The sequence below is a fragment of the Geotrypetes seraphini genome, chromosome 5, assembly GCF_902459505.1.
Source record: "Geotrypetes seraphini chromosome 5, aGeoSer1.1, whole genome shotgun sequence".
Lineage (NCBI taxonomy): Eukaryota > Metazoa > Chordata > Amphibia > Gymnophiona > Dermophiidae > Geotrypetes > Geotrypetes seraphini.
Genome location: NC_047088.1, coordinates 139113865 through 139127725, shown reverse-complemented (window position 1 = coordinate 139127725; position 13861 = coordinate 139113865). Strand labels below are relative to the sequence as shown.

The 13861-nt window shown below is 41.4% G+C and overlaps 1 protein-coding gene across 1 annotated transcript in view; it reads left to right on the top strand.

Moving 5' to 3' along the window:
• Positions 1 to 13861, top strand: part of ADAM23 (ADAM metallopeptidase domain 23) — a 727231-nt gene that overhangs the window by 606257 nt on the left and 107113 nt on the right. Inside the window, 1 exon segment of the mRNA XM_033945744.1 lies at positions 12622 to 12727. Within this exon segment, the coding sequence (XP_033801635.1) occupies positions 12622 to 12727 (106 nt within the window).

Sequence of the window (13861 nt, the reverse complement as noted above, 5' to 3'; positions counted from 1 at the left end):
GGGATCCCCAGCAGCCACAGCAAGGGTCAGCAAGTACTTCAACACTGGAGAAACAAAACCAGAAATGCATTTCCTTGTCTGTTGAACATAATACAAAGGCATCTGCTATATACATTTCCCAAAGCTAACATATTTCAAGTCAATAAATTCTATTCTATTTTATTTTATTTTTTTACCTTTGTTATCTGGAGATTTATTTTTCCATCTAGAGATTTATTTTTCCATCAAGTTGGTTCAAGTTTCTCTTTTTTTCTGCTTTCCTGTCTTTTGCAAATTTTTCTTCAAGTGGTTGTTCTCCATTGGTTCCTCCTACCATTTCTCTCTTCTCTCTTCTCCATTGTACAGAATCCTTACTCCCTTCTATCCTGGACCATTCTCCCAATTTTTCCCCTCCCCACTCCTGCAGATCATTTCTTTCTCTCTCCTCCACCCCTATGTGCAACATGTCTCCTTCTCTCTCACTGTCTACCATTTCTCTCCCTCTCATTCCCTCCCTTGCTGCAAAGGGAGTGGAAAAAGAGGGAGTGGGGGGACCTTGGAGGCAGGAGCATGGAATCTCCCTCTCATGGCCCTCTCATGGGAGCTCAACTCGACAATACCCCCCTCTCCTCCACTCTGTCATATTTGGGTCATGCCCCCCCCCCCAGGCCTATCGAGGTACCTGGTGGTCTAGTGGGGGTCTTCGTGGTAGGTGTGCGGCTCTTTCACTCCTGCCTCCTCACTGCTCCATTCTAAAATAGTTGCTGCAACCTTTTGTGGGTGCTCTCAGCATTTCTTGTAGTACCGCAAGAGGTCACGGTAGCCATTTTAGAAGGGAGTAGCGAGGAGGCAGGAGTGAAAGGGCCGCACTCCTACCACAAAGGCCCTCACTGGACCACTTTGGTAGGTCTGAGGGACATGAGAGAAGAGCCACAAGTTGCTAACCCTGCCCTAGCCCATGCAGCATCCCTTCCCTCCCTCCACGTGCATCCAGTATCTCTTTTCCTCCTTTCCCATTCCTTTACTCCTCCATGCTACCACATCTATCCCAGAAGCCTTCCCTCTGATGCAAAATGCATGAGAAGGAAGGTTTCTGGGTCAGCTACCAGTAGCATGGGGGAGTGAAGGAAATCTTCCGTCGGCCTGAAAATAGTGAGCGAGTGTGGCTACATAGGACCCAGCACCAAAAGAAGGTTTCATACCCATGGAATCAAACATGACGGATCCCTGCAAGTGTGGACGGGTTCTCCATGGGATCCCTGAGGACGCCGCGGGAGCAGACCGCTGGGCGAGATGGACCTCTGGTCTGCCTCAGCGGAGGCAACTTCTTATGTTCTTATGTTCCTGTTGCCCCCGTTCCTGTACAGCTCTCTAATTTGGACTGAGGCTCTCAAACAATTTTACAGTTCCTTCAATGCATACCATCCTTCAGTCAAATTCAAACTGAGTATTCCACAGGAAATGTCAATTATCTAGATGCAATAGTCTCTATCAACAATGGCTATATAGAAATATCTATATATATACAAGAAACCGACTGACAGAGGCAGCTACCTTGTGATGAGCCGAGCTGTCATTTTCCCATCACATTGCCAGGACCTGTAGTGCTCCGAGCCAGGTTTTCTAACAACCCTCTCTGTATTCATACACATATATACTTCTAGACACACTTGAAGGTATAATGAATACTTTTATTGGTGTACAGGACCTGAGTCTGTTCCTTCACAAGCTCAGAGAAACCAAAATTCTATACTTTAAGTTCAATCTCTTATTCCAGTGTAACAGTTTGTTCTATAGACAGTATCAATTCCCATTCAGTGCTTAAACAGTTAATCAGCTCTCAGCAATTTCAAAACCTGTGTGGCTTACCTCGGCCACCCCAGACATTAGTTGTTCCTTTCACAGCAGTGATAGGCTCTTCAGCAGACAGCCTCAACCAAATAAACATTGGCTTACCTTAGCCAGCACCTTTACTGTCCATGCTTCCAATATAGTCAGCAGGCTTCTTATCCAGCGAAGAATAACACCACTCACCATGCCAGCTTTTCCAAGCAATCCTTTCCAGTCTTCTCAGCCTCCCCCTGGGTTCTCCTTAACCCACAGCTTCTGAGCCTTCTCTGCTCAGAGAAGTCTCTTTATGGAGGCTCTCACCTTCTCACAGGTAACCCTCTCATAGGGACCTCCCAGAATGAACCCCAGACTGGGCATATGAAGCTCTTCCTGCCTGGGTTCTACCCCATGACTCAGTAGGGTAGCCTGCTCATGCAGTTCAGCACCACCTGCTGGATGAGGGTTGAGCTCTGAGCTACAAAGTTCAATGCATATTGGACCCCCAGCATCTTTCGTCTCTCACCTGTCTTAACTTCATCCATGTCCTACACCCATAATTTTATTTTTAAGCTATTTTAAATATTTTAACTCTGATACTTGTGATGGTCGGTATATCAAGCTATAAATAAATTTGAATTTGAATTTTGACCCTGTAGTTCAGCATCACCTGCTGGATGAGGATTGAACTCTGAACTACAGAACTCAATACATTCTGGTCACTGTAGTTTACCCACTAATTGGCCAGTGCCCTCTACTGCCCACCAACATAACAACATCACTCGTGAGGGAGAATCCCCGACTCCCTCACATACCTCAATAAGTCTAGCTTTCACCCTTCACGTACAAGCCAAGCCATGTGATACCACCACATCTGTTCTGATCGAAAAGAACAAGAGAAATGCCTCAAAATCCTGACTAAATCCTTCAAACAAAAAGGATAATCCAAGAAGATCACCTGTTTCTTGAAAACACCCAGAGAAAACTTATTACAGTACAAGAAAAACAAAACCACAGAGAGAGTTCTGCTTATAGTGGCATACAATCCAGAGCTGGAAAAAGTGAGAAGAATCAAAATATCTAGAGCCACTACTCTAGGAGGATGAATCGCTGAAAGATATTCCCAGCTCCTCCTATACTAATGGTGTCCTAGTTGCTAAAGAGGGAATGTCCCCACCACTGATGCAACAAACACACAACATGGAGGGCTATGTACGTCAACGCCCACAGTCTGGGAAACAAGATCCTAGAATTGGAAACAGAAATGAGGAATGCCGACCTGGATGTGGTGGCGATATCGGAGACCTGGCTCACGGTCATACCAGGTTACAACTTGCTTCGCCGGGACAGGGAGGGCAAAATGGGAGGTGGTGTAGCATTATATACTAAAGATGACATTAAGGTCACCAGAATCACAGATGTACAGTACACTGGGGAATCCCTTTGGGTAAATTTGGCCAGAGGGAAGGACAAATGCCTGTATCTTGGCGTAGTATACAGACCCCCAAGACATCAAGATGACCTAGATATGGAATTAATCGGAGATATAGAGAATATCACCTTGCGGGGGGACACAGTATTGGTAGGTGACTTCAACATGCCTGATGTGGATTGGGTCACACTTTCCTCTGCTTTCAGCAGCAGCAGGAAGCTATTAAACTCCTTGAATGGAGCAAGACTCAGGCAACTGGTATTGAAACCAACAAGGGATCAGGCAATACTGGACCTGATTCTTACCAATGGAGAAAGTGTCACAGAGGTCTCGGTGGGTGACACATTGGCCTCCAGTGACCACAATATGATATGGTTCAATCTCAGGAAAGGTTTCATGAAATCTACCACACTGACCAAGGTCCTCAAATTCAAGGACACAAACTTCCAAGACATGGGAGACTTCGTTCACCAGACGCTACAAAGCCAAGCAGAAACCGACAGCGTGGAAGAAATGTGGTCAACTTTGAAAGCCACCATACAGGAAGCAACAAACCGCTATGTTAAATCAGTAAGCAAACGGAGTAGGAACAACAAGCCACAGTGGTTCTCTATGGAGATCTCAGACCTCATCAAAGAGAAGAAAAAGCATTCATCTCTTACAAACAATCAGGGAAACAGGACTCTAGAGTAGAATATCTGGCCAAGTCAAAAGCCATCAAAGCAGCAGTTAGGGAGGCCAAATTCCGCATGGAGGAGTCTCTAGCAAAGAACATCCAGAAAGGTGATAAATCTTTCTTCAGGTATATCAGTGACAGAAATAAGAACTCGGGCAGGATAGTACGTCTCAGAAAACCAGACGGAGACTATGTAGAGACGGACTCGGAAAAAGCCCAACTGTTAAATGAATACTTCTGCTCAGTCTTCACCCGCGATGCGCCAGGAATCGGCCCTCAGCTACAGATGGTTGAATCAGTTGACCCGTTTAGTAATTTCAAGTTTACACCCAGCAGCATCTACTGCGAACTGTCAAAAATCAAGGTTAACAAGGCAATGGGGCCTGACAACCTACACCCCAGGGTGCTCAGGGAGTTGTGTGATGTCTTGGCGGAATCGCTATTCGTGCTCTTCAATCTCTCCCTTAGTACGGCTAACGTCATTTCATTCCACAAGAAAGGCTGCAGGATGGAGATGGCAAACTACAGACCAGTGAGTCTCACATCAATAGTGAGCAAACTAATGGAAACTCTAATCAAACGCCAATTGGATAAGGTCATGAACGAGGAGAATCTACAGGATCCCCGCCAACATGGATTTACTAAGGGGAGATCCTGCCAATCCAACCTGATCAGCTTCTTTGACTGGGTGTTGGATGTTGGGGAGTCCCTGGACATCGTTTACCTGGACTTCAGCAAAGCATTTGATAGCGTACCACACCGCAGGTTGCTGAGCAAGATGAGTTCTTTAGGATTGGGCAACACATTGACCAAATGGATTGGGAACTGGCTTGGAGGTAGGCTTCAGATGGTAGTGGTGAATGGCACCCCCTCTGAAATGTCGGAGGTGATAAGTGGAGTGCCACAGGGCTCCGTCCTGGGCCCGATCCTGTTCAACATCTATATAAGAGACTTAGCAGAAGGGCTCTGAGGTAAAATAACATTATTCGCCGATGATGCCAAACTAAGCAATGTAGTGAGCAAAAGCACAACAGACAAAAATTCAATGGCAGATGACATGATGCATGACCTACTTCTGCTGGAGCGCTGGTCTAGGTCCTGGAAACTCAGTTTCAATGCCAAAAAATGCAAAGTCATGCACCTGGGAAGCCAAAATCCATGCAAGACTTACACCCTAAATGGCGAGATCCTGACAAGAACTGAAGCAGAAAGAGACTTAGGGGTGATTGTCAGTGAAAACATGAAGACTGCAAATCAAGTGGAGCAAGCTTCATCCAAAGCAAGGCAAATCATAGGTTGCATACGCAGGAGTTTCATCAGCCGTAAACCTGAATTCATTATGCCATTGTATAGATCCATGGTGAGACCACACCTGGAGTACTGTGTGCAATTCTGGAGGCCACATTACCGTAAGGATGTGCAGAGACTGGAATCAGTCCAGAGAATGGCCACCCGGATGGTCTCGGGACTCATGGATCTCCCATACGAGGAGCGGTTAGGGAAGTTACAGCTCTACTCACTCGAGGAACGTAGAGAGAGGGGAGATATGATCAATATGATTACTGCAATTCCCTGTTACTCAATGTATCGCAAAATGAAAAAAGGAGATTTCAGATAATCCAAAACACTGCAATAAAACTCATTCATAAAGCAAAAAAATTTGACCACGTTACACCGCTATTGATCAAGTCCCATTGGCTATCTATTAGCCATCGAATTACTTTTAAAATAGTATTTTTAGTATTCAAAGTACTATCATTTAACGAACCACAGTTCATGTCTAGAATGATCACTCCATATTATACACCTCGATCTCTCCGATCATCATCTCAAGACCAACTATCGGTTCTGTCTTTAAAAATTGTGGGTACAAGGAGAAATAAAATGTTCTCTGTTATAGCTCCTCAAACTTGGAACGCTCTGCCACTTTTTATCAGAAAAGAAAAGGATCTCATCTCTTTTAAAAAACTTTTAAAAACATTTTTATTTAATGATGCTTTTATTAATTCAACGATCAAGCCAATGTATGCTTTTACAAAATTATTATTATTTTTTTTTCCCTTACTTCCCCCTTCCTCGTGTTTTTACCCCCTTTATGTTTTTCTGACTGAGATAATTGTAACTTTTTTCCCCTTTCCCTTTTATATCATGTTTGTCACTAAGCCACATGTATAAAGAAACCTTATAAGTATCTTGACTTTTTACTTGTGTCTTAATAATATTTGTTCTCTAAAATATTGTTTTAAAATTGTTTTAAAATTGTTTGTTTCCTCATAAGTTGTTTTTAAAATTGTTCATCGCTTAGAATGTTTTATATAGGCGATTCATCAAATAATAAACTTGAACTTGAACTTGAGACATTCAAGTATCTCACGGACCGCATCGAGGTAGAAGAAGATATCTTCTTTTTCAAGGGTCCCGCGGCAACAAGGGGGCATCCATGAAAAATCAGGGGCGGGAAACTGCACGGTGACACTAGGAAGTTCTTCTTCACTGAAAGGGTGGTTGATCGCTGGAACAGTCTTCCACTTCAGGTCATTGAGGCCAGCAGCGTGCAAGATTTTAAGGCCAAATGGGATAGACATGTGGGATCTATTCGCAGAGATAGATAGGGAGGGTCATTGGGGTGGGCAGACTGGATGGGCCGTGGCCCTTATCTGCCGTCTATTTCTATGTTTCTATGCTGGCCTTCCAATAACCACCTAATCTGAAACAAAAAAATTAGTGAAGGCAAGCTCCTAGGAAATGCTGAAAAAGAAAATGGTACACATCCCTACAATATATCAAGCTGCAAACTGTGCCAACCGATATAACAGGACCCCACAGTCATTCACATGGGAAAACATTCAGCAAAAGAGAATCCTATACATGCTTATCGTCAAATGTAGTATACATTATTCAATGTGGAAAATGTGAAGAAAGATGCTATGTTGGAGAGACAGGCCCACTACTTAAGATTAGACATTTGCACAAGATTAAACACCACAGTGCTAACCAAGGTGGCATCTCTGTATGACAGCATTTTGCTAGACCAGAGCATTGAGTAATGACTTCATAATGAGAATACTAAAAGGAAATTTCAAAACTATCCAGGAACACAAAACCTTTGAAATTGAAATGATGAAATATTTTGACAACTGCCAGAAAGGATTTAACAAAGATCTGGGTTTCTTATTGCATCATAAAACTGTACATTGATTAAAATTTTTAATTGCACGATTAATCGTAATTAAAAATTTTAATCGTGGTTATTCACATAAAGTGCCCCCTCATATTTCCTCCTGTATAGTGCAATATATAGAGAGCAGACATAAATTCTCAAAACTGACACATTTTAATTCAATTGTCCCTTAGAAAGATGGTTTATCAAATCCCATTACCCCACCCCACCCCTTACTAAACTTGGTGATTTTATCTTTCTAATCATCTTGTTCCATATCTCTGGTTCTGCTTCCCTGTGCTCTGTGTATTCACTCTTTTTTCTCTTCTTCCTGTTCTATATCCATCTTTCACAATCAACTTTTCTTCCTCCTTTTCAGATGTCTAGTTCTCTTCTCTTAACAGTTACCTCAAACCTCTAGGGAGATAATTGTTTGTATTCTGTGATGATATATTCAAGTAACAACTTCAATATCATAGCTCTAAAAACTGTTTTATAAATAAATTTAATTAATGTTCTGTAAAGTGCTCAGACCCTTCAACCGAACTGTTTAGTGATAACACCAAACTGTGGCCTTTACAGTTCCATTACTACCCACTTACTCCTATAATTGAAAAAATTAAGATCACTTATCTTAGATGTTGAATGGGTGGCTTGTTGATTATACTGTCGGCTGCCACAGGTGTAGAAATAAAGTGCTGGTGCTTAAACGTGCTCAAAATAAAAGCTGCTATATGCCATGTCAAGAACCCAGGCCCCCTGACTTTAATTTTGTACTCTTCCTCAGGAGGGGTTACTGCTTCTCATGGCTTTTTCCAACCCTAAGGGCAAAGTAGCCTGAACTAAACTAAACCTTAGGTTTGTATACCGCGCCATCTCCACAAGCATAGAGTTCGGCACGGCTTACAGAGTTAGGAAGAAAGGAACTCCAATGAAGGGACTAGTTCTCTTCTCTGCCATTCATGGGCACCATCATCTCCCTCCCCTTCCTTTCCTTTTCTTTCCATTCCCTTCCTTGGGTACCCTCTCTTCCCTCCCCTACCTCTCCCCACCACTCTGTGCTCACCATTTCTCTCCTTCCCTCCTCTGTCACCATATCCCTTGTTTTTTCCATCCCAATTTCCAGAATCTGCACCTCTTTCTCTCAGCAAATCTTACTGTGCTACTACCCTCTCCCTCACCCCCTGGTCAGATATCTCTCTCCCTCCCTCACCCCTATGGCTGGATATCTCCCCCCCCCCCATAGTCAGGTGTATCTCACTCCCTCCCCCTGTGGTCAGGCAACAATCTATCTATCCTTCTTCCCTCCCTTCCCCCCATGGTCAGGTTTGGTGCAGTTTGGTCAGGTATCTCGCCTCCCTACCCCTGTGGTCAGGTCTCTCTCCTCCTTCCCTCCCGCTCTCTCTAACCTTTCATAGCCGCTGTGATTAAAGCAGAGCACTGCCTGCAGGCTAGGCAGCTCCAGTCTCTCATGATATCTTCAGTCCTGCTACACTGGAACAGCTGATGTAACTTACTGTTCCTGTGTAGAGACCGTGAGAGACGAGAGCTGGCTAGCCTGCTGGCAGTGCTCTATTTTAATCGCTAACATTGCCAGCAGACTATGAAAGGTTAGAGACAGAGAGGAAAGAGAGATGATCATGGGGGGGAGGCAGGGAGGGAGGAAAGAGACCCAAACCGCACTGGACCAAACCATGGGGAAGAAAAAGGAGAGATAGCAGGGGATATAGTGGACCATGTCAGGTGATGGGCAGAGGCAGCTGCAGGTGGAAGCATGTGGCGACGGCAGCAAGGCAGCTTTCCAGGGAGGGCAGCGGAAGCAAGGGTAGCTCTCTGGGGGGGGGGGGGGAGTGTGACAGCAAGGTCGGCTTTCTGGGGGGAGGGGGCAATGACGGCAAATCAGCTGTTTTTGGGAGACAAAATAATGTAATTTAGAGTGGGTGCTGAATGGGTGCAGAGGGAGGAGAGACAATTGTGTTAACTGCATTAAAAATTTTTAACACAATTAAACATTTAAGGCATTAATCGCATTAACGTGTTAAATGTACAGCCCTAATTATTATATTGCTTTGTCACTTTCTGATCACCCATCCATCTTGTTTCTCTTCCTCACCCACCACTCACTCCCACCTTTCTCCGTGAGTTTGTCATTGGAATGCTTTTATGTTTCATATATACAGTATATTCTGGTGTATCATCATTTTCTAATTTCTGATCTGAAGAAGATGGTATTGCTTTCAAAAGCTAATCAAAAAATGTATCAAGTCATTCCAGTAAAAAGATATCTTATTTTCTTTTGTTTTATTTATACTTTTTTCTGGGATTCTGAAGTATTGTCAAGCTTCTATCGCCTGATAACGATTCAGAGAGAAGTAATAAGGAAGATAATTCAATTGATGGAAACTTAATACAGTGCTTGTCACTATCTATCATATTTGTTCTTCATTTTTTTCTACTAAATATAGTTGATATGGTGGAGGAAATATACAGATAGCAATGTAGGTATGGGGAATAGGGGAGTCCAGTACAGGAAATTTTTTTTTTTAAATCTGCTCCAGCATTTACCCCAAATTCTATATAGGTCATCCAGAGTTGGATGCCCAAATTTGGCCACAAGTTACAGATGCATGTGTAAACTAGCTATTCAATTATTGGAGTTAATAGGCACTTGATTGGCAGTAATTTGGAATTACACATACATCTGCCCTATGCTCTATTCTATAACACGCACACCTAAATTTCATAGCACACAATTCAAAGGGGGCATGGTCATGAAAGGGGGGGGCATATGTGGGTCAGGGCCATTCCTAGAAATTAGGCTTGATGTTATAGAATACTTGGATTTACATGCTCAGCTGCCACCAGTTGAAAGGAAGGATTTACACCAGGTTTCAGCAGGCATAAGTCTTTAGCACTAAGTGACCTTTAGAATTATTGCTTAGTGCAATGAATCTGCCCTATATGTCCTTCAATTATAGCATCATCACAATTTTAAAATTGGGGATCCCCAAATGATTATATATCCTCCTTATATATTTAATTCCAGGGTAATGTTTGTATGGTTTTTTTTTTTAGAGAGATGCAGGGATTCATTTGATTATTCTTACCCGCTGTTAATGCTAAATTAGAAACATGATGGTAGATAAAACCCAAATGGCCCATCTAGTTTGCCCAGTCGCAGTAATCATTATCTCTTTCTCGCTTTGAGAGATCCCACATGCCTATCTCAGGCCCTTTTGAATTCAGACACAATCTCTGTCTCCACCACCTCATCTGGGAGATTGTTCCATTCATCTACCACCCTTTCTGTAAAAAAGTATTTCCTTAGATTACTCCGGAGCCTATCACCTCTTAACTTCATCCTATGCCCTTTCATTGCAAAGTTTCCTTTCAAATGAGACTCAACTCATGCGCATTTACATTACGTAGATATTTAAACGTGTCTATCATATCTCCCCTCTCCCGCCTTTCCTCCAAGTATACAGATTGAGATCTTTAAGTCTGTACCCATACGCCTTATGATGAAGACCACATACATTTTAGTAGCCTTCCTCTGGACAGACTCCATCCTTTTTATATCTTTTTAAAGGTGCGGCCTCCAGAATTGTACACAATATTCTAAATGAGGTCTCACCAAAGTTTTATACAGTGGCACCAATACCTTCTTTTTCCTACTAGCCATACCTCTCCCTATGCACTCTAGCATCCTTCTAGCTTTCGCCGTCACCTTTTCAACCCGTTTGGCTATCTTAAGATCATTACATACAATCACGCCCAAGTCCCGCTCTTCTGTCATGCACATAAGTTCTTCACCACCTAAACTGTACCGTTCCCTCAGGTTTTGCAGCCCAAATGCATGACTTAGCATTTCTTAGCATTAAATTTTAGCTGCCAAATTTCAAACCATTCTTTAAGCCTCACCAGGTCTTTCTTAATATTATTCACACCATCCAGCGTGTCTACTCTATTGCAGATTTTGGTATCATCTGCAAAGAGGCAAATCTTACCCAACACCCCTTCAGCGATATCATTTTTAAAAATGTTAAAAAGAACAGATCCAAGAACAGAACCTAGAGGCACACCAGTGGTAACATCCCTTTCCTCAGAGCGTGGGTGTAAGACTTAATGTGCTTTCTTTGAACATCAAAAAGTCCAAATTAATGATTTTTCCCAACAAAGAAGGACTTTCCCTTTTAACTCCCATTACATTTAAAACTCAATCTCTTCAAGTTGTGCCTTCTTTAAAATTATTAGGAATCACTTTCAACAGTAAACTCAATTACCATCTTCATATCAGCACAATGGTTCAGCGCTGTTTTACTGACTATGAATGATTAGATCTTTATCCAAATTGTTAGAGCCTACTTCTCTGAATATCTTGATCCACTCTCTCGTGATTTCCTGTATTGAATACTGCAATGCGCTCTATAAGGGCATAACTAAAAAGGAAATAAGAAGACTCCAAATTATACAGAACACTGCAGTCAAGATCATATTTAATGCAAAGAAGTTAGACCATGTTACTCCCCTCCTTTATAAAGCTCATTGGTTGCCGGTAGAACACAGAATCACATACAAAATTATTTTACTAACCTTTAAAACTAGACAAAGTAGTCAACAAGAATTTATCAGTAACCTTCTTATTCCCTATAGTTCTTTTAAGACTCTAAGATCTTCTTCTAAAAATCTTTTATCTGTTCCATCTCTGAAGTTTATCAACACAATGAGGTCCACCATTTTCTCTGTCAGTGCTCCATCTCTTTGGAATAATATTATGGTTCACTTACAGGAAGAATCAACTCTTCACCATTTTAAGACAAATTTAAAAACATTTCTTTTTCTTGATGCTTTTGAGACCTAAATGCCCTTTTTATGGCTACATAGTTTTATTCTACTTGGCTACATAGTTTTATTCTACTTTTAGACACCCTCCCTTTTGTTCTTTCCCTATATGTTCTCTTTCTTACTTGATAAATTGTAGTTCTTCCCTTTTTCCCTTTTTTGTTTCTGTTTGTTTTTGTATTGTTTTAAAATGTTTTAAATAATGATTATTGTTTTAAAGGATGTATAGTTATCCCATATAGGTTTTTTAACATAATGTTCACTGCCTAGAAGGCCGATTGGGCGGTTTATAAAATTTTTAAATAAACTTGAAACTTGATTCTCTACAACCTCTCTCTCAACCAGGCTTACTGAGGGTTAGGCACTAGATCAGTATTCCTCCCCTCAAGGGTCACCTGTGGAGTCTGATCTCTTAAGAAAGTCCTCAGAGTTCAGTTGATTACCAAATGATTCCCAGACAGATTGTAATTCTAGTATTTCATCCTAACATAAAGGCCAAAAAAGTAATGGAATTCAGAAAAGCATAGGATAAAAAAAGAGGAGCCATAATTGTGAAAAAGTAAAGGGACAGTCGGAGATCAAGCAGGATGTGTCATTTTACTAGGATGTAATGTAGACCAAACAGTTGCTTCATACCATCTATAGATTTCAGGAAAGTAGCATTTTCATCTCTTAGACTTTTACTTCTTTTTTTTTTTTTAACAGAAGCTGCTAGTTCTGACAAATTCTGTTATGAAAAGCTTAATACTGAAGGCACTGAAAAAGGAAACTGTGGGAAAGGTGGAAATCGATGGGTTGAGTGCAGCAAGCAGTAAGTTCCAAATTTGTTTATGTGTGTACTGTATTTATTAAAATTCTTTATATACCGTTTAGTTATGCAACCGCATCAAAGAGGTTTACATAATAATCCAATTAAGAATATAAAAGAGAACTCCATTAAAAACAAGTAAAGTAAAAAGTCCCACACTCAAAAAGTATTTTTCCATATATACATACATTTCAAAACACATTGCATTGAAGAACTGTTATAGGGGAAAGCACCCTTCAGAGATTCAAGACAAGGTTGGATAAGGTCCTACTGGAACAAAACATACGCAAGTATGTTTAGACTCAAATGGGGCACTGGTCTCTCATGTAAGGGCTGCCGCATGAGCGGACTGCTGGGCATGATGGACCACTGGTCTGACCCAGCAGCGGCAAATCTTATGTTCTTATGTTCAGTCCTAAAAAAAAAAAAAAAACACCTAATTTACTAGTGATTCTTCTTTTCTTAAATCCAAGGGCAAACTATTTCATAATGTAGATGTCACATAAAAATATGCACAATCTCTAGTAAATGCAAGATGAGCCTTAGAAATTTGTTATCGGTCTGCTACCTAAATTCAGTTATCAAGTGTGATATGTATTAAATAAAGAGAAAATGGCAAAATGAGAGAGAGGTTGAAAGTAGCCTGTGGCGTTTACTTTTGTTATTGGTATACATTATGATCCAAAACACATATGACTTAGAGGCATAAAGGGCAAATCTATAACCTAGATGCCCACATATATTTATGTTGTGCTTAGAATACTAGCACATATGTATGTTGTGCTTAGAATACTAGCACTTATGTATGTATATAGAACATGCTCACATAGGTACTAGCAGGACAACTAAGCACTGTTTTACAAATATCCGCTTAACCTATGTAGTGTGCATTTTTAAGGGGGTTGTACACATGAACAGAGCATTGACAGGGCATAGATAGGTACATATGTAGCTTATAGAGTACTATAAGTTACTCATGTTCCTTCCAGATTTAGGTTCCTGCACTTAATGCCAACTATATGGATGGTGTAACTGCAAGTGCCTAAATGTTAGGTGCACTAATACAGGTAGAAACTATTATAAAAAATAAAATTACACAGCATGTAAACAAACATGGTTTAATGGAATGGAGTCAGC